Source organism: Bubalus bubalis, chromosome 2, assembly GCF_019923935.1.
Source record: "Bubalus bubalis isolate 160015118507 breed Murrah chromosome 2, NDDB_SH_1, whole genome shotgun sequence".
Lineage (NCBI taxonomy): Eukaryota > Metazoa > Chordata > Mammalia > Artiodactyla > Bovidae > Bubalus > Bubalus bubalis.
Genome location: NC_059158.1, coordinates 183,698,716 through 183,720,313, shown reverse-complemented (window position 1 = coordinate 183,720,313; position 21,598 = coordinate 183,698,716). Strand labels below are relative to the sequence as shown.

Here is a 21,598-nt window from a genome sequence, read left to right as displayed (position 1 = left end):
GGCTGTATATTGTCACCCTGTTTATTTACTTATATGCAGAGTACATCATGAGAAACTCTGGACTGGAAGAAACACAAGCTGGAATCAAGATTGCCGGGAGAAATATCAATCACCTCAGATATGCAGATGACACCACCCTTATGGCAGAAAGTGAAGAGGAACTAAAAAGCCTCTTGTTGAAAGTGAAAGTGGAGAGTGAAAAAGTTGGCTTAAAGCTCAACATTCAGAAAACGAAGATCATGGCATCCGGTCCCATCACTTCATGGGAACTAGATGGGGAACCAGTGGAAACAGTGTCAGACTTTATTTTTCTGGGCTCCAAAATCACTGCAGATGGTGACTGCAGCCATGAAATTAAAAGACGCTTAGTCCTTGTAAGGAAAGTTATGACCAACCTAGATAGCGTATTCAAAAGCAGAGACATTACTTTGCCAACAAAGGTCTGTCTAGTCAAGGCTATGGTTTTTCCCGTGGTCACGTATGGATGTGAGAGTTGGACTGGGAAGAAGGCTGAGTGCCGAAGAATTGATGCTTTTGAACTGTGGTGTTGGAGAAGACTCTTGAGAGTCCCTTGGACTGCAAGGAGATCCAACCAGTCCATTCTGAAGGAGTTCAGCCCTGGGATTTCTTTGGAAGGAATGATGCTAAAGCTGAAACTCCAGTACTTTGGCCACCTCATGCGAAGAGTTGACTCATTGGAAAAGACTCTGATGCTGGGAGGGATTGGGGGCAGGAGGAGAAGGGGACGACAGAGGATGAGATGGCTGGATGGCATCACTGACTTGATGGACGTGAGTCTGGGTGAACTCCAGGAGTTGGTGATGGACAGGGAGGCCTGGCATGCTGCGATTCATGGGGTCGCAAAGAGTCGGACACGACTGAGCGATTGAACTGAACTGAACTGAAAGACAGTCGGCTGCAAAACCAAAAAATATGTACTAACTGGCCCTTAACAGAAAAAGGTTGCTGACTCCTATTGTAATTCAGAGAGAAAGAGACTCCAAATAGTTATAGAAATATAACCAAGATGCTGATGTAATTTATTATCATAAGAGGTTATTTGAATGCTTCACATTTCATCATTTATGTGTAAATGATTCTTCAAAGTCCCATTCAATGACTTTAAAGTTAGCATTGTAATAAATATCTAATGTTTTAAACATATACAAAGGCTTCCCTGGTGGCTCAGATGGTAAAATATCTGCCTCCAATGTGGGAGACCAGGTTCGATCCCTGGGTTGGGAAGATTCCCCTGGAGAGGGGAATGGCAACCCACTCCAGTAATCTTGCCTGGAGAATTCTATGAACAGAGGAGCCTGGTGGGCTATGGGGTCGAAAAGTGTCGGACACGACTGAGCTACTAACACTTTCTCTTTAGGACAGCTAATGAAAAGGTATTAAGCAGTCACAGACATATACAAATCCTGGGGATAAACAACTATTGCCCATAACTGAGAAACATTATGAAGATTAGAATGGAAAAAAATAAATGGAGTGAGAGAGAGAATTCTCTAACAAAGAATTCCCTTCCTAAGAATTCACTCTTAGAAAGTTGTGTGTATGTGTGTGCGGGAAGTCAACATGTTGTTTTGAGTTTTTCCCCTGGCATCTATCACATACAAAACATTGAGAACCCATGGAGAATAAAACAGAAAAATCCTTAGCTTCTACAGCTTATGATTCTTTCCAGGGAAGTACGTTAAAGAATAAAACCTGTACACACACACCCACATACAGACACACACAGACAAATACTATTCAACCATAAAAAAAGAAATCTGCCCTTTGCAATAGCATGAATGGACCTTAAGGTCCATACTAAGTGAAATAAGTAAGACAGAGAAAAAACCACAGTATGATCTACCTTGAATGCAAAATTAAATAATAAAATAAAAGTCAAAGAAAAAGAATAGATTGGTGGGGGGTAGGGTGGGAAAATGTACAAACTTCCAGTCATATTTTATAGTTCATGGAATGTAATGAACAGCGTGGCAATTACACGTAATAATACCATATTACATATTTGAAAGTTGCAAAGTGAGTAGATCTTAAAAGGTCTCATGGATAAAAAACTGTTCTTTTAACTACATATGGTGGTGACAGGTGTTAAGTAGACTTAAGTGATCATTTTACAATACATACAAATATCATTACACTGTATATCTAAAACTAATGTAATGTGATATGCCAATTATACCTCAATTAAAAAGTAAAATGAACAAGCAGACAAGATGAGGCAAGGAGATGAGTAAAAAAGTTACTGTTTTTATAGAAATTGAAGTGGTTTAGAGAATAACAGTAGCAGTGGAGATGGTGAAATGAGCCAGACAGGGCTTGCTGATAAAAATGGTTGTGGAATATGAAACCAAAATTGAAAGATGACTCCTAGGCTCACTGTCTGAGCAACTGGCGCAGACTATGGTATAATTTACACACAAAAAAATCCAAGGAAGCACACCAAACACCTCAGGAAATAGTAACACAGGACTCACAAACTCAAATGCTTTTGTAAACAAATAAGTGACCTAAATATGTGACTCAAGAGTATAAAATAAAACAGAACAATGAAACAAACTAAAGAATGTATGTCTAGATTAAAGGCATTCAGACTGATGAAAACCTTTTTTAAACACGAACCTGAAAAACACACATCTGCAATACAGAGAATCGCTTCCTTAACGGTGTCAGGAATGCTCAAGGAAACTCAGACACTCAACGTAAAAGCTGTCAGGCTTAACAAGAGGGCATGCATGCTAAGTCACTTCAGTCGTGTCCTACTCTTTGCGACCCTATAGACCGTGGCCCACCAGGCTCCTCTGTTCATGAGACTCTCCAGGCAGGAATACTACAGTGGTTTGCCATGCCCCGGCCCCCGCACCCAGGGGATGTTCCCAACCTAGGGACCGAACCTGCATCTCTTATGTCTCCTGCATTGGCAGGCGGGTTCTTTACCATTAGCACCACCTAGGAAGCCCTAACAAGAGAGTTAAGGGGGCTAAATGACAACAACAAAAACTTTAAAAACCAAGAATAATGTGGATAAAATTCACTGTAAAATATATTAACAGCTACAGTATGTAAGATAGTATAGTAATTGTATTAAGCAGCTCAATGGAGGGAATTCTTCTGGCAGTCCAGAGGTTAGGATGCAACAGCAGCAACGCCCAGGGCAGGTTCAGTCCTTTCATTGGGGAACTATGATCCCCCAAGTCACAGGTCACAGCCAAAAACAAGAACAGATCAGGGGAATAGAAAGGTCTGAAGAAGACCCAGGAATATTTGATAATTCAGTAAACAATTAAAACATCTAAAAACAAAGGGTCAGTGAAGACCTATTCAATAAATAAAGAAACAAAGAGATGAACTGCTTGATTAAAAAAAGGAGAATGAGAAGAAGAAAAAAGTAGGCCCCAAATCTCATTGTATGCATCAAAATAAATTCCACGTCAATCAAAGATAAAGGTCAAATAACCAAACTTAAATACTGATCATTTTATTATCTTTGATGGCAAAATCTTTCAAAGTTTGGGCCTCAAATCATCAGTTACTTATTAAAAACCAGAAACCTGTGAACAGATGGGGGAGGGAAGGAAGGCTCAAGAGGGAGGAGATACATTTGTGATTATGGCTGATTTGCACTGTTGTTCAGAAAAAAGCAACACAACACTGTAAAGCAACTTTCCTCCAATTAAAAAACAAGCTAAAAACTTACAAAGAGAGGAAAAAAGATTTTTAACTTCTATATAACAGAAGGTATCATTAAAGTTAAAACACAATCATCAAACTAGAAAAAAAATTACATATGGCAAAGGGATTTCTTTAACATTTAAAGAATGCTTATATATGAGAAAATCATCACTCCAAAAGAAATGTGTACAAAAGACATGAACATAAAATTCATACACACACAAATAACCAATGAACATCAAAAATTTTAACTCCACAAATCAATCAATAAAAATTAAATGAGGTATTATTTTGAAATCTATCAATAAGGCAACAATGTAAGGAAATAGGTATTCTCTTACATTGCTATTAGGAGATTACCTGGTACATTTCTGGAGGCTACAATCCCAAAGTAAAGTTGTTCATCATAACATAGTTATTAGTCATAAACAGGAAAGAATAAGAATACATATCAATTAAATAAACTAGGGCACATCCCAACAAGGAAATACCACGTAGCCATTAAGAATTACAGTACCTATAATCAAACAAGAATATTCTGCATGATCGCTGAAAAGACAGTACTTATACAATGTCACAGGGACCTCCCTGGCAGCCAGTGTTTAAGATGTGACACTTTCACTGCCATGAGCTTGGGTCTGACCCCTGGCCAGGTAACTAATATCTCACAAGCCAAGTATCTGACCAGCCAGAAAAAAAAAAAGTCATGAATAAACCCAAATATATTCAACTATATGTGGGAAGGTAGAGATACACACACACACACACTCTCACACTGAAAGATGTCTGAAAGGATATTCAACAAAAGTTAACAGTTAACTCTTTGGAAATAAAATCAATGGTCACAACGTCTTCCTTTACTACTCCTTTCCAAAGAAGATTTTTAATTTTTATACATACAAAACAAGATCACTGTAATTTTGAAAATACAGTATTAGTAGTAGACAAAAGATTAAACCTGATAGTTTTTTTGACATCTCTTACAATACTTCTTGTGATCCCCTACTAAACATCATGGTTCCTGCATGACTATGAGATGCAATGCAACCGTTCAATGTCTGGTAATAAGTGGAAAACACAGGAATTTTCCTACACATGTAAAAATTCAAGGTACACTTTCTTTATAATCAAGATTCAGATTTAGTATATCTGGTGTAAAGTCATACCACTCTTAATAACAAAGGCTTTCACAAAATTTGGTGAAGCCCTATGAAGAAACCAGTTCATGAAAAACTAAAGAATCATGTAAAATAAAATTTGGGCCTCACTGGTGGCTCAGATAATAAAGAATCTGCCTGCAAGGCAGTAGGCTGGGGTTTGATCCCTGAGTTGCTAAGATTCCCTGGAAAGCAAATGGCAACCCACTACAGTATTCTTGTCTGGAGGATTTCATGGACAGAGGAGCCTGGTGGGCTGCAGTCCATGGAGTGGCAAAGAGGTGTACATGACTGGGGAACTAAGCACACAGCTTCCAAAGAATTGAAAAATACTATTTTTAAGCCAAAGGAGGGTACTAATGAGAAATTATTAAAGATGAAGAATGATGTGATTTAATTCAATAACCAGGATCTTTACTGCACTCATCAGACTCCAGTATTCTTGCCTCAAAAATCCTATGGACAGAGGAGCTTGGCGGGCTCAAGTCCAAACGGGCTGCAGAGAGTCAGACACAACTGAGCACCTTTACCGTACCACACCATACCATACCATACCTGAGATGACAAAAAGACATTTTAAAACTTAAGAGTGGATTTGTTTACATTATATAGGTATTTTCAAATTCTTTATGCAAGAACTTAACTAATTAGTGTACTTACAAAATGAATATTATCTAAACATTAGAAACTAACTTTGGTTAACTGTTATTGCTAAGACTATAAAAATGAACTAATTAACAAATGGCCAGATGATTTCCAAGTATCAAATTTATAAGAAGCTCTTCAAAAGACTGAATAACCTGCTGACTTTGGTAATTTTCCCAAAAGACAGGAGAGGCTAATATGTGCCAGCAATAAATAATCTTTCATCAACCCCTACACTCTATGACACAGGACTCTCCCCCAAGTAGTATCTGTGCTTCATTTTAAGAGTACTTCTTATTAATAAAACAACAAAAAAAGAAAACAACAAAAGGGAGTAGGGAGAGGAAACAAAGTATATAGTTCATTTTAAAATTTTAAGTGATTTTAATCCACCACCCCTTTGGAAGGAGACAATTCTGGAACACTTGCCTATTCAATCAGCCCCCAGTATCCATGGAAGACTGGTTCTCGGACAGCCTGTGGATAACAAAATCCTCAGATGCTCAAGTCCCTTACATCAAAGTGTGTAGTGTTTGCATTTAACCTCCCATATACTGGGTTGGACAAAAAGTTTGTTTGGATTTTTCTGCCTGGAAAAACTCAAAACAATTTTTTTGGCCAACTCAATACTTTAAATCATCTCTGTATTACTTATAACACCTAATACAATGTAAATTCTATGTAAATACTTGACGGTGCATGCCAATTTCACCTTCTGCTTTTTGAACTTTCTGCAATTTTTTTCTGAATATTTTTGATCCCTGGTTATTTGAATCTGCAAGTGAAGAACCTGTGGATAGGGAGGGCTGACTGTGCAACACTATGAATTTATTTCTACCCTCCAGGGTCCAAAGCAACTTTCAGGAAGCAGCACATTTCTTAATGCGGAAATGTTCCTTGTGCCTCACTGCTACCAACAAGGGATACAGCTGGGAGGCTCTGAATGACTGATTACTCAGTACACTCCCTCATCTTACAGATAAAAAAAGAGGCGGGTAAAGGACTTAACATTCTGACCCAAGGTCATAACTCTCGATGACAGAGTGGAGACCAGCATCAGGCACTCTATTACTCTGTGGCGTCCGTCTAGGCACCAGTCTGTGCACTACGACCATCCAAATGGGCACATGGATACAAACATGTACACGCTTTTAAGACATCTGAGGCATCAAATCTGAAGGAGTTATTCCACACGTCATTTTAAAATTTAGGAAGCAGGAATATTTAAATTCAATCTACTCTTCAAGACAAAAACAGAAGCAACAAAAACCTGTTTCTCCTTTCCATGCTCCTTCTCCAACACAGTTTCTCTCAATTAACTCCTCTTAGCTTGCCTGTTTGCCAAAATCAAACTCATTATCCCCCTATTCAAAACCCATGTCTATTTCATGTCATATTTTACTATAAATCCCAGAATCTAAGCTTCAAGAATCACCCCTGATTCTTCCCTCTTCCTAACACCCAGGGGAACCATGCAATGTGTTTACCTGGACCGTACTGGTTTCTGCCTGGTGTCCCAGCAAAATGATTCACAACATCCCCATTCATTTCTAAAACTGCCCAAATTTAGATGCTAATTTATACAGTCACCATTTTTATAATCCTTACTTTCTTAGTAACCAGTTGCAGAATATTTCTCTGACTTCCTAATTTATTATCAGAAGTGTTAATAGTCTCCCTTCATTCAATTTCCCATCATCATGTGCCTTTTTGTATATAGAGCCACTCTGCTAATATACCCTTCTCTCTCTTTCCATTTGTGAATACCAATCTGGGAATTCAGACCAAGTGGCATTTCTGCTGTGAAGCCTTCAAGACACCTCCAGTCATCCTCTGTGCCTCCTGAAATAACAGTAATTGCAATGCTAGTAACGCAGACTGAACAGACTTGTGGACACACGGGGCGAAGGGGAGGGCAGGATGGATGGAGAGAGTAGCATAGAAACACACACCACCGTATGTGAAAGAGAAAGCCAGGGGGAATTAGTTGTATGACCCAGGGGACTCACACCAGGACTCTGTGACAGCCTAGAGGGGTGGGATGGGGTGGGAGGTAGATTCAAGAGGGAAGGGACATATGCGTACCTATCACTGATTCATGTTGACGTCTGACAGAAACCAACATAACACTATAAAGCAGTTATACTTCAATTTAAAAGAAGTAACATAACATTTGTTGAATGTTCTTTATGTTCTGAGCTTAAGCAATTTTAAGTATTTACTTAATATTTATAATAACTCTATGAAGCTTTATTTCCCTCATTTTTGAAAATGTGGAGCTAAAGTTCTGGAAGATTAAGTAATTTGGCTAAAGTTACAAAATTAAGCTATGGAACCAGGACTTGAAACCAAGTATATCTGATTCTAACCCAAAGCCCCTGCCCTGTACTATCTCACCTGTACCAACCATCATTAGTATTAGGGTTTCTCTGACCCAACACATTTGAGTTTGTGCTGTAACTATGACCCACTTGGTCACCTTTGTGCTTTAATGCTTCTCAGTATATCCTTCACTGGAGGATCCGTCAAGTATGAGCAAGTATCCTCTATTTACCTTAAAGAGACTGGGATGACCTCAATCACAGCAAAGGGCTTTGCTATTTACAACACATACAATCGTGACTCAAAGCCGGTTCTCCGTTAGGCCAAAGGCATACAGTGTTTGCTATTCAGTCATCAAGTCTAAACAGGTTGTCTCATCTGCAATCTAACTAACTAGAGAGTGATTCAGGATCTATTTAGAGTTAGGCCACAGCTACAAACAAGCAGTTTTAGGCAAAATCTAAAGGGTTTATTTGAGTAGCATAGTGCTATTTATTGGTAGAACTGGGGTGTCATTTAAAACTTGCAGATTATTTGCACAGAGATTTCTAGCTTCTTTTGAAACTATAGGTCAACATTTTTACATGCTGTAACAATTAGGCATTAATGACTGCTTCCCGTAACTGGGGATTATCCTCTCTTACTCTGTGTGTATCACTCTATGAATTCCTAAAAAATGAAGTCAAGTGTCAGCTGACATCATCATGCTTATGCTCTTGCTGTTCTTAAGAGGAAAATGAAATATTTCTAGTACATATGTCTCTTAACAGGTTATTTATCCATTCCATGAGTTTCATGCATTTGGAAAGACAGCAGATTGGTAAGTGTGCATTTAAATGCAAACTAATAAAGTAATGCTTCATGATGATATTACACCTCAGAAAGAACTACGAACATTAGAATAACTGATTGATGATCTTTATCAACTAAAAGTGTACATTCAGTGGGTTCTATGATTATCCACACACATACATTTATATTCAGGCCTGGGATCCCTGGAGAACGATGATGAGCAAAAGGATACCCGTGACTAAGGTCAGAGAGAGAACCAGCAGAGGGCAGGATCAAGCTCCGCAAGACTAAAGAAAAACCAACCAACCTCACAGGGAATTAAAATGTAGAAATACATGCTCTAGTTGAGAATTTACACTAAATAGTTTGACAACAACAATATTTTAATTAAGGTTGGAAAATACAGACCAAAACTGAATTGCCCCTAGAACGAATCCTAAATTTTTACGATACGATGCTCCTAACAGAACACATAAAGCAGATTAATTTAAATGTGCAAATGTTGCTTGCTCCACATTCATATCTAGGGACAAGACTGAGTATAAAGCCCTATTCAGTCACTCCAGATTTGGAATATCCCTGGGGAAATAACAGAGCATGGTAAAAGGTTCTATTAGCAATCATCAATATAATCTCACAATTCCTATACCTAGGTGGTTACACATTTTACTTTGCTAGATGATGGAAGATAAAAGTCAGCCAGACAGTATCATCATGTCCAAGTAAAACACGTCATCACACAAAGTCTCAGGTTTGAGGCTTATTCAAAGTTCACGTATTTTCAAGGGGCTCTAAATTTAAACATGTATTTGTGGGCTCAATTTTAAAGAACTTTTTTTTAACCTGTCCAGTAGTACTAAAATCAAGTCAACAGTCTTTCATTGTGAAGTGCCTTATATTTGATCATCCCTATCACTTGTTTGTAAACTGGGCTCTCAGGAGTCCCTCACCATTCAGCCACAAGAGGGAGAAGCAAGCAGATCCCTAGACCTTAAGACCATTGGTTAGGTCTGTTCTCTATGCTGAGTATTCATACTTTAGATATTGTGAAAATTTGAAATCACTCTTCTCCTCGGAATGGTTTAGCCTAGTTTAAAGTAACCTAATGATGAAATCAAAATTCTGTCAAACTTGGGGGAGGGGGGATCCATTCTCTATTATAGTCTACTAAACCCCAGCTCCTCCTGGAATGCTTTGATGTCTAAAAGCAGGAAAGTGAGCTCTTAGAAGATCACTGATAACCACATTCTGCAACAGGAACAAACAAGTGTTTGACAGAACTTAATAAAAACCTTTGTAAATAATTAAAGAAGACACCCTCCACTCAAGCTCATTTATGCAGGACTTTAAAACAGGTAAACCTGTAAGACATTTAAATATGCTCTGAAAAAACACAGGCAATCATCTCAAACAAAACTGTTCAGTGAAGAAGTTTAAATTCTCTAATTTAATGTTTGTATTATCATAGTGTGTAGCATTTAATTCCTAGGACTCCATATTGAAAATATAAAATGCTCATTTAGCGATGAGGTTTCCATGGGAACACAGCTCCTTTTGGTGCCCAGCAATAATTAGGAAGAGGGGCCACAGCTATGCTCTGAGTGTGAAGACAATACAAAGAAACGTTACCAATAAAAATTTGGAAGTTATAACAGTTTACAAAGAGAAACAAACATGTCTGTTTAAAAATCATTTAGATATTCGAGGCTATGAGACAACTGATGGAAAGCAAAAAAAGTACAGTCAAGTGGCTACAGAAGAAAAGAGTTCAGTAGAGGTTAGTGACAGGTACACACCACCATCCACCACGGCATGCTCTGTCTTACCTGAGGAGGAGTAGGTGTGGAAGTGGGTCTCCCTATAGGTGGAGTAGGATTTCGGCTGCCACCTCCAGACATAATCTCCTCTGTTATGTCTTTACCTCCCTGGTTTGGATCCCGAATTCTTATCTATAAGGTTATAAATTAAGACAGCATATTTACAGATGGATGTCTATATAGTAGATTTATAGGAATATGATGTATAAAGGTGCAAACTGGGAAACCTGTCAAACATCAAAGCTGATAATCACCACATCTGACTTGATTTCAATCAGAGAACCATAGGGTGTCATTCAAAGGAATTTAGGCCGTTCGTGGTGGCTTGAACCAAAGTAGCACAACAAGCTAGCATGAAACCTAGCTGGATGAATTTCTAGGTCAAAAAGGCAAACTATTAACATTTATCTTTTAAGCAATGCCAAACTGATTTTATTTGTAATGCTTAAGTAAGACAAAGTTCATAAAATAGTTGTAAAATATGGAAGTTGCTCTCTAAAGTTTTAAAGGCCTAAATGGTTCTCTAGCAAAGTGAAAAATATTCATATCCTAAGGCAAAGGAATAGAGGTTTATGTTGCAGATAACCTTATATATGTATGTAAAGATGCTCAATGCAATGCTTTTTTCAGCAAAGACACAAAAAGATCTTAAAGGCTGACCAAAAACATAGCAGTTAAAACTTTATATTACATCCTTACACTTAAACAACAAACAGCAGTAGAAAAAATGAGACTGCTCTACACGTACTAATATACAGTGACTGTCAAGATGTATTGGTAAATGAAAAGATACAAGATACAGAACAATGTGGATGGTAGTCCTGTCATTTGGTGAGGGCCTGTGTTTACAGACAACAGTGGAGAAGTACTGCATGAAGATGGAACGCCTGGGTCTAGGCCTTTCGTCCTGGGACAATGCTGAGACATAGAACCCACCTCTGCTCGTCATTAAACCCAGAGCTTACCAAGCCATCCGTGGCTTTTTCAAAATTTCAAAGCACTCACTAATAAAACCGCCTGAACCTGGAAGCGTTCTAGGGAAGACGCTTAAGATTTCTACTATCAGTTACAGAATCTTGTTTCTACTATAGTTTTATGTATTATTTTTCAATCTATTTGTTCTCCCTTCTTCTTCAGTCACATATATTAATACTGTCTTCTGTTTTCACTGCTTTTTTTAAAAATTAACTTTTCTGCATTCTAAGAATGTTCAAGCCCTACGTCTACCATGCCGTTTTCAACATTTCCAAAGCATAGGTTTTCACCTGTAGTGTCAAGACACACGAGCATGTCTTGTTTATTATGACATGTGCACAATTTACGTCTGATTAGAAAAAAAAAAAAAACTAATTCTGAACCTAATTAATTTTTATTAAATGAGAGTAATTTTAAGATGTCACTCACATCTATTTCGGAGAAGGCAATGGCAACGCACTCCAGTACTCTTGCCTGGAAAATCCCATGGACGGAGGAGCCTGGTAGGCTGCAGTCCATGGGGTCGCTAAGAGTCGGACACAACTGAGCAACTTCACTTTCACTTTTCACTTTCATGCATTGGAGAAGGAACTGGCAACCCACTCCAGTGTTCTTGCCGGGAGAATCCCGGGGACAGAGGAGTCTATGGGGTCGCACAGAGTCAGACATGACTGAAGTGACTTAGCAGCAGCACATCTATTTTATCTGTGTGAATCTGAGACACTCTTATAAGTACCACTCATTTGTGTTCTGATGTTTTAAAAGACTGCAAGCCACTCTTCTATAAAATATTCTACAGTGTATAGTTCATACTACTGTGCCCTAATTCCCTTAGGCCTGACTGAATGGACAGTGGCAAAGCTTCTGTTAAATTTATTAAAAACAATTACAACACATTTTCTAAATTCTGCTTTCTGTTTCTTAAATCTGCTCCATCAGAAAGATTTTCCTCGTTGTGCTCAGTACTCTATTTTTTCTTGTGCTACTTTCCCCGTCAATTCATATTTGAATATATAGCTGATTACATCTAAGGTTAAAAGACAATATGGATGTGAAAACTCAGCTCAAATTCCTCTCACTTAGTAAGACCTCAGAAGACTAAACCTTCCCAGTTCTAGAGCTGCATGGCAGTTAGCATAGCTAGCTTAGCGCATGTTGAAAACTGACATTAAGCAAAGGGTACTTGCACCATCTCATTACAGGCTCAAACAAATCCTCCAGGTGTAGTGGACAGGATATAAGGGAGGAACAAAAATTAGCCCTCATTTGTGAACTGAGGTGAGTAATTAGTACAGGTGTAGGTAAACTTACTTGATAGAAAATGGACATTCAATTTTAAAATGAGAAAAACTAATAACCATCTCTTACTGTTTTTTTCTCTCTCTTGGCTGGAGGGGGCTGTTGCTGCGTAGGCACTATGATAGGTGCTGACTGGTACACTGGCTGACTTGGGTAAAAAGGCGTTCCTAAGGAATTAGAAAACAGTGAAAAAAAGCATTCAGTTACTTTGTCATCAACTATAAGACTGGTAATGACACTGTGAATCTAGACAAGTAGTTTTAAAAATGTAAAAAAAAACAAACATCCTTCTCACTTATCTCTTTCCACTAGCTCACCCCTTTCAGCTACTAAGTGGTTAAAGAATGATTCCCAAACAGTCATATTTTCTTTCTCGGCACCCACTAGAAAAAAGCAATTAAATAACCAACTCCTACAAACTGACACCAGAGTTACTGCTTTTAAAAAAAAAATCTACTCTGGGTGCTCACTGCCTCCAAACGTGATTTTCAAACTAAGGTTTGTGTGAATGTGTTCTGCATGTGGGTTTGGTCAGGGGCTGGATAGTGCAGCTCGTTATCTTGTGGGCTGCTGCTCCTATGTCACTTCAGTCGTGTCCGACTCTGTGCGACCCCATAGACGGCAGCCCGCCAGGCTGCCCCATCCCTGGGATTCTCCAGGCAAGAACACTGGAGTGGGTTACCATTTCCTTCTTCAATATCTTGTGGGCTGGGGTGGTCTACTTCCTCTCTCTACCTGCAGAGAACTACTGCCACAGGGAGCCATCATAAAGGCTTGAAGAATGCTATTTTGGGGGCTGTAAAAAGGCTGGTAAAAAGCAGCCTAAAGATAAAGTCCAGATACTTAAGGATCCAGGGCTTCCCTTGTAGCTCAGCTGGTAAAGAATCTACCCACAATGTGGGAGACCTGGGTTCAATCCCTGGGTTGGGAAGATCCCTGGAGAAGGGAAAGGCTACTCACTCCAGTATTGTGACCTGGAGAGTTCCATGGACTCTACAGTCCATGGGGTCACAAACAGTCGGACACAACTGAGCAACTTTCACTTTCACTAAGTATCCAGGTTCCACCTTTCTAACTACATTTTCTACCATTCTTAAACTCCACACCTTTGCTCCAGGGACAACCTATTCCTATCCCTTGTGTATATCAATCTCAACATTGTTCATGCCTTTGACTACACTGGCCTTCTGCCTGAATGAATCCTTTTTAGCTTTCAAAACTTTGACTATTATTACAATTAGTATTAAACCAGAGTACTTATAGTAGAGGTGGTAAGAAGGGGTCAGATACTGGATATTTTTGAAGACAGAGCCTACAGACTTGCTAATGGATGGGATGTGAGTATGAGAGAAAGAACTGTCAAGGAAAATTCTTAAGGTCTTCTGTTTGAGCAAATGGAAGAATGAGGTTCTATTTATTGTGTTATTCATTTATTTATTTACTGGGATGAGGAAAAGTAAGACATTAGGGCAGAAAAATCAAGAGTTCAATTTTGGACATGAAAAGTTTTGAGATTCTTATCAGACTTTCAAACCAAGATATCAAATATACAAAAAGAGGCTCAAGTCTGGAGCCAGAGAATAGGTATCCGTTTTGGAATTAGACTACATGGACAATATTTAAACCATGACACTGGGTAACCCAGGAAATGAGTACAAACAGAAAAGAAGCCCAAGGACTAATCTTTGAAGCACTCTATGTTATTTATTTTTTAAAGTAGTACCTTTTTTTTTCTTTTGGCTGTGTTACATGCCTTGTGGGATCTTAGCTCCCTGATCAGGGATTGAATCTGGGCCCACGGCAGTCAAAGTACAGAGTCCTCACCACTGGACCACCACGGAATTACCAAGGCACTTTATGTTGATTATAGGCCACAGATATGAAGAAAACGCAGCAAAGGAAATGAAACAGAAAACCAAGGCAGCGGCTGAAGTGAAGAAAACGGTCTAAGAATGGGCAGAGCGCTGAACTATGTCAGATGGTACTGGGACGTCAGGTAAGGTTTAGCATAATGAAATTCACTGGTGACCTTGACAAAAGTTGCTTAGACTGGGGTGGAGTGTGCCTCCTCATTAGGGTGGGTTCAGTAATGAATGAGATGAAAGAAAATGAAGACACTATAGATAGCTCTTTTTCTTAAAAGCTTTAAAAGGAAGTAGAAAAATGGGCTATGGGTGGACAAAGATATGAAGTAAAACAAACCTTTTTTAAGAAAAGATGGGAATGAAATAGTATACCTGTATGCTGATGGAACTAATCCAGCAGAGGGAGAAGAAAATGATATTAACAGGAAAGACAGACGAGAACTGCAGAGTAAACAGCCTTAAATGGGTATATACATACATGACGGGTGCATAAGGCATGGCTGGCCTTTAGCAGCCAAAGTAACAAGAAGGACAAATGTGTACTAAGGTAATTAATACCGGTAAAAATCCTTGGTACTTTAGTAAAAAGTCAAATAATGTAGCTCTATTATCACTGTCATTATCGACATCAACATCCCACCATTATCATAATAATCTTCAAGTGGAAAATTCTTGGAAGCACTATGATTTTCAGTATCAGAACTCTGCAGGTATCAATCCGGTTTTGAGAATCAGATTTGGAAAATAACTAAACAGGGCTGATTTAAACAGCACGACTAGGATTTGAATAGGTTGTGTGTATGTGTGTGTTAGTTGTTTAGTCGTGCCCAACTCTTTGCGACCCCATGGACTGCAACCCATCAGGCTCCTCTGTTCATGGAATTCTCAAGGCAAGAAGACTGGAGTGGCTTGCCATTCCCTTCTCCAGGAGATCTCCCCAACCCAGGGACTGAACCTGGGTCTCCTGTATTGTGGGCAGATTCTTGACAGTCTTGAGCTACCAGGGAAGCCCTCTGAATAGGTTAAAAGACAAAAAACACTTTCGCCATCCTCTAGTACTGAGCAAAGAACTAACAAAGTAGAACTCAAATAAGCAATTCTATGCTACCACATTACGTCACTAGCTCCCAAACTCAGAAAACAACACCCTAAAATTGGTGTCAAATGCTGCTACGCAAGCAATACAATTTGTTCACCTTGCCATATTTTTTAAGCTAAGTGAAATAAGATCCAAAAGGTAAAAGGTGAAACATCCCTTAAAAAAATCAGATTCTTCTAATGAAATATTTTCGAGTCACCATGACTGGGGCAGAAGCTGATGTACAATATATGCACAATAAATACCAGCTGAATAAACCTGAGAGAATAGGAATAGTCTTAGTATGCTGCTGCTGCTGCTAAGTCACTTCAGTTGTGTCCGACTCTGTGCGACCCCATAGACGGCAGCCCACCAGGCTCTCCCGTCCCTGGGATTCTCCAGGCAAGAACACTGGAGTGGGTTGCCATTTCCTTCTCCAATGTGTGAAAGTGAAACGTGAAAGTGAAGTCGCTCAGTCATGTCTGACTCTTAGCGAGCCCATGGACTGCAGCCTACCAGGCTCCTCTGTCCATGGGATTTTCCAGGCAAGAGTACTGGAGTGGGGTGCCATTGCCTTCTCCAAGTCTCAATATGGTGGTGATTAAACACTGAATTAGTAAAACAGTTAATCAACTGTAGACCCCAGCAGAGCAGGCCTTCTGCCCTACCAGACAATAGTTTTACTATATAACCTAATCCAACCTCTTACATATGCAAAGACATTTAAAAAACATTTATCTATTCTATTAAAATGTAAATCACCTCATTTGCATTTGCATAGGCATGCACATATTAGGCAAATTACTTAATGTTTCTGGACCTCCTATTCACGGAAGGAGGTAGATCCGTCTAGATCAGCAGGTCCAAACTCAGCTTAATACCATTTGTTTTGTAAATAAAGTATTATGGGAAGATATCTACAGACAACACTACTCTCTATGACTGGTTTCCCACTAGTACGGAAGAGTTGAACAGTTGCAGCAGATCTGCAAAGCGTAACCTATTTACTATACCCAGCCCTTCAGAGAAAACGCTTGCTGACTCTTATTCTACCAGTGGTTCTCCGAACCTGGGTCTATACAAAAGTTGTCAATAATATATGGCAATATTTATAAAATAATAACCACAAAATATACACACATATAATTATAAGCTTGCCAACTTGGACACTATTGGAAAGGACTGTTCCTGCCTTAAAATTATTTCAGTCCTATTCCTTTGTTATTAAAGCGGGCTTCCTATATGAAATAATACAATAAATAGCAGTTTTATTTAAATGCCTTATTGGCAAAATTTTAAATGTAATAGTTATGTATGTTTCTTCCTTTATTTTACTTTCTATTTATTTCACTTGCCCAGGATATTGAAAGGGCTGGGGAAAAAAAATCAGACTACTTCTCATTGGCAAAACCCCAAGCATAAACACCACACAAATTAATTCTGAAAGGCAGGGCGAATAATACCTCAACATCTACATTCCAGAAAATATCTAGCCCAAATGTCTTATATATTGCAGGTCTTCCAAAACCTTTCAAAAATCTTCAATTTTCCATAGAAACAAAGAAAATATAGTGGTTAAGTATGTAGGTTGGCACATAAAATCAATGTATCCCATACTATACCCATCATAATAATAATGTATACCACATCACTGAACACAGTATTGCTGCTTTGCAAAAACACAATCAAACTAAATTTGATGCCAAAAGTTACCCACCTACACAAACCATGCGGGACGATGACTCCCTCAGCTCTTAAGACCTCAACCAGGTGCCCAAGCCCCCACAGAGACTCAGGAAAAGAGTAGAAAGAAGATGACAGAAGGAAAAGGAAAGGACATGACAGAGTGAGGAAGAAGGAGAGTACACCAGTTTGAAGAGAAAATGGGGCCATCTACCACTGCAAATTCTCAACCCGTTTTTTCTTTCCCAACATCACTCCCACCATGAACCACATCGTTTTGCTCCCCAAAAGTGTATTTTTCACTTTGGGCAATCACCAACTAGGGTTGGCCTGGAAATAATTTGTCCCCATAAGGTATTTTTCTGACATAACACATATCAGAGTATTTAAAAAACACTGACAAGAGAAAAATTGAAAAGTGACACTGAGCAAATACTACTCATTAGTTATTTTTCCTTCAACACTGTAGAAACACTGCAAAAATTATACAAAACTCTATGATCTTAGTTACTGAAATTCAATGTAGCTAATATTTTTGAGAATCACTATTCAAGGTTTAAACCAAGCAGGGGGTAAACTGTTAGTCTGATGGAGTGAACTCCAACGTTACAGATGAAGAACTAAGAACTCTGGGGTGCGGGGAGAGGGCACAGTCCACTCACCTCACAAACTCCAGCAGAAGGGCAAGAGTGAACAAGTCTTGGATTCATTCCTAGCCAGTTCAGAAAAAAGAAGGTCCTCTGCACTAGAAGAGAGGACTCTTGGCTTTGGAACACAGAACTAGGATCCTGTCCCTACACCCACATTTACCCAATGAAAAAGGGAGGCACCAGAATCAGAGACGAATTAAGAAATAGGAGTGGAAAGGTAAGAGAAGGGGAGTTTCTAAAAAGAGGAAATAGAAGGGAATGTTTATGGCTTCAAGACCATAAGACCATGCCAGCTGACATAAAGCAGTACAGCAGAAGGACCAATAATTGATGGGAACCATTAGATTACAACTTTTGATTCTGATAAAAGCATATTAACTAGTGACATGTTTTAAAATGAAAACGTCTGGCCAAAGGACAAAAGAAGAACCTAAAGTTCTATCAGAGAAAAGATTAATTATGATTTATTCTTAGAATAAATGTAGCTTGAAATTCTAAACGTGATGAAATGAAGAGATGTCCATGAATACACTGTGAGATGGTGGGAAAAATCGGAAAGTTTCAGAACATTAAAAACAGTCTAAGTTCATTTGCACTAAAATTATTTAAAACAAATGAAAAAAAATATATCAATCTGTTAAATCATTATTTCTTTAGGGAGTAAGGAAGAAGAGAAACTGACTACTTCAACCTTTTATGTCCTATCTATATTATTTGTACTTTCCATCATTGGTTACTTTCAAAATGGAAAATTTTTAAATTCTTTCTAATCTTAAGGAAACTAGGGAAATAGTGTTTTAATCTAGGTGATAAACTACCTACTCAGTGTCTTATTAGATCTAAGTAAGAATTTCCTGGGGAAAAAGATTATCTATCAAAAGGAACAGACATTAACAATATCTGAGATATAATTACACCTCAATAAATAAAACCAAAATGTTGTAATACTGTATATACACATCATCAAAATATTTCCCTACTGTTAAACTCATCTATATTGTTTCCATATAGACTACAGCAGTAGTATTAAGAGCAAGAAAGAGGCCTGGCACAGACTTACAATAATGATGAGTCAGAAAGTCATTTATGTGATCTGTAAATAAATAGTAGACTCTGCCCGTGGCAAAGGTCATGAGGAAGGAGGCTCAGCATACGCAAAGGCAGGATCGGGCCTCAGGAGTCCCCCTGGAAATTCTCGAGCATCTACCCCCAAAACCAGAGTCTGCCTACTTTCTGCTTTGTGCTCTCACCTACACCTCTGACTTTACGGGGGGCTGTCCCCCACCACCTCTCTCTGAAAAAGAGTTAACTTACACCTCCAGTTAATAAAGTTCCTGGGCATGACAAGAGTGTTTAAACTGTCTAAATACAGATTCCTTTGAGCAGTTAAAAGACTGATTAGAAATTGTATTGGTGAAGGGTTTTTCACTTGTTGGGCCAATGTTTGCTGCTAAGTTTCCATATCCCTTACCTGCTGTGTCCCTGGCAGTGTATTGATTAATATAATTGGTGTAAGTAGTAGCTTTAATGTTTGTAACCTTGGACCCTTGAGTTAATTCTTTTCTTGTTATAGCCCACCACACCTTTGACCTATAGGAATGCAACTTTATCTAATGCTTTTGGAGGGTGGCGCCTGACTTTAGAATAATCAGCTTTAGAGAAAAATAAGTTTTCTGAAGAAAGGATCTTAAAATGTTAACAGGCCTCTTGGCCAGAAGATGATGTAATTCACCTAAACTTTTGCATATGATAAGTTTGCAGGAAGAAAGCCTGGCTTATTGCTGACTCTACCCCTTCCTCCATTATCCTCTATGCACAACTTAAGGTATAAAAACTACTTTGGAAAATAAGGTGCGGGCCTTGTTCACCGAAACTTGGTCTCCCCATGTTGTTCTTTCTCTCACCTTCTGGCTGAATTTCCATCTGGGGCGTGGTGGCTCGTCAAGCCTACTAATTTTGCCTGGGCTTCTAAGATCTGACCAGGGAGGCCTTAATGTCTCCTCTCCTTCGGGAGAACGGGAGGACGCCTGCGGCCTACGTAGGTGATGTAAATTCCTTATTTTGGAATTTTATTAGCTTTCCACGTAAACCAAGTTATTCAGCCTCTTTTCTCCACTGAATTTTCTCACTGAGCTATCCTTATTTAACCACTCTTTATATCTTTAATTCTATCATATCCTGATCGCTGAAGCTGTCTCCCCTTCGAAACCCCTGACTCCACCGGGGCTAGACCCCGGTAGGTGAGATACTTTTCAAAATGATTCTATAAATTCAAAGATATACCTGCATTCCTTTTGCAACATGAGGTTAAAGAAGAAATACTATTAATTTTAGCATGTTTACTGTGAGAGATAATCTCATCTTGAAGTTTTTCTCTTAAATTAATTCAAGATAACAACAGCCAAATTTACACTTCAAAATAATTTTCAGAGCAAGTACAAAGTGTACAAGTACAAAGACACTAGACTTGTGTGAAACTGTGTCTTAAAAGTTAAGTTCAAGGGGTGTACAAGTACCTCAACAGTGCTAGCAATATTCTATGTCAAAGCTGAGTAATGTGCACATATAACTTTCCTTTAAAATATATGTGTATGTTCATTATTCTGAAAATATCAAGTATTTCTTAGTGAAAATACCACTTAATAAAGCCATGTTAAATAAACATATATATATATCTCTGAGACATATAATGAAGTTATAAAGTATACCATTTTGAAACAGCAGTTTCAAAGTAAAAGGAAGGTTTTCCTTTTCTAAAAGAAGTAAAGCTAGGCAAACACTTGGCTGCTTTGCCTATTTCACCTGAAAACCTAAGGGAAATCTCCTTGGGGTATTCTAATACCCATAGATTATTCTAAAAGGTTTTTAACTGAGGAACTAATCCCAATGTTAGGAAAATAGTTAGCGGATACATGTTTTTCTATGGCAGATAACCATCTTAAAAGAACAAGTTAAAATTTTAATATTTCCTTGCTGTAACAGAGAAGATTGATGTTTACTGATTCTTAAAGTTTAATTTTTCTAGTATTCACTGATTTTATCACTTAAAATTGGCTTTCTATGGAATAAAACAAGTGTGGGATGTCACAGATGCTTACTGAATAAGATAAGTAATTTTTATTACTCCTTGGTTTAGCACTGGTTCACACACCAAGTATAAACATGGTGCTTGCTTTTGTACACTCAAAGTACTTGTAGTTTCTCAAGGCATTTTCACTTAACTAATTCTCAAAACCTCCCCATGACACAGATATCACCACAATTCTGCAGAAAAGGAATCACAGGTACTCTGAGTTAAATTCAGGCATCCCATGTATATTCTCTAAGTGCCTGCCAGTCACTGTCCTCGAGGTACTAGGGATAGAGTGGTAAACAAAACAAACAAAATTCCCTGCCTTCATGAATATCACATTCCAGTGGGAAAACATCAGCAAATGTTTTGGTAAATGATGGTAAATGCTTAGGAAAAAAGAAATCATGAAAGGGAGATAAGGTATATTTATGCATTTAGCAAAAATCCAGTAAAAATCTAGATAATGATGAGCTGGTAGGAGACATCAGACTGAGACATGGGCCCTTTCAGGACAGAATTACCAGCTCCTTCAGAAGGTGTCATTAACTAAATACA

At 38.5% G+C, this 21,598-nt stretch overlaps 1 protein-coding gene across 18 annotated transcripts in view; it reads right to left on the bottom strand.

The window, feature by feature from the left end:
* The window catches only part of EIF4G3 (eukaryotic translation initiation factor 4 gamma 3), a 353,112-nt gene that overhangs the window by 141,557 nt on the left and 189,957 nt on the right, over positions 1-21,598 (bottom strand). For all 18 annotated transcript variants that reach the window (XM_045164652.1, XM_045164651.1, XM_045164650.1 and 15 more), the window contains 2 exons: positions 12,764-12,861; positions 10,430-10,552 (listed from right to left, as the gene is read on the bottom strand). In XM_045164652.1, coding sequence (XP_045020587.1) covers positions 10,430-10,552; positions 12,764-12,861 — 221 coding nt within the window. The remainder of the gene's footprint in view (positions 1-10,429; positions 10,553-12,763; positions 12,862-21,598) is intronic.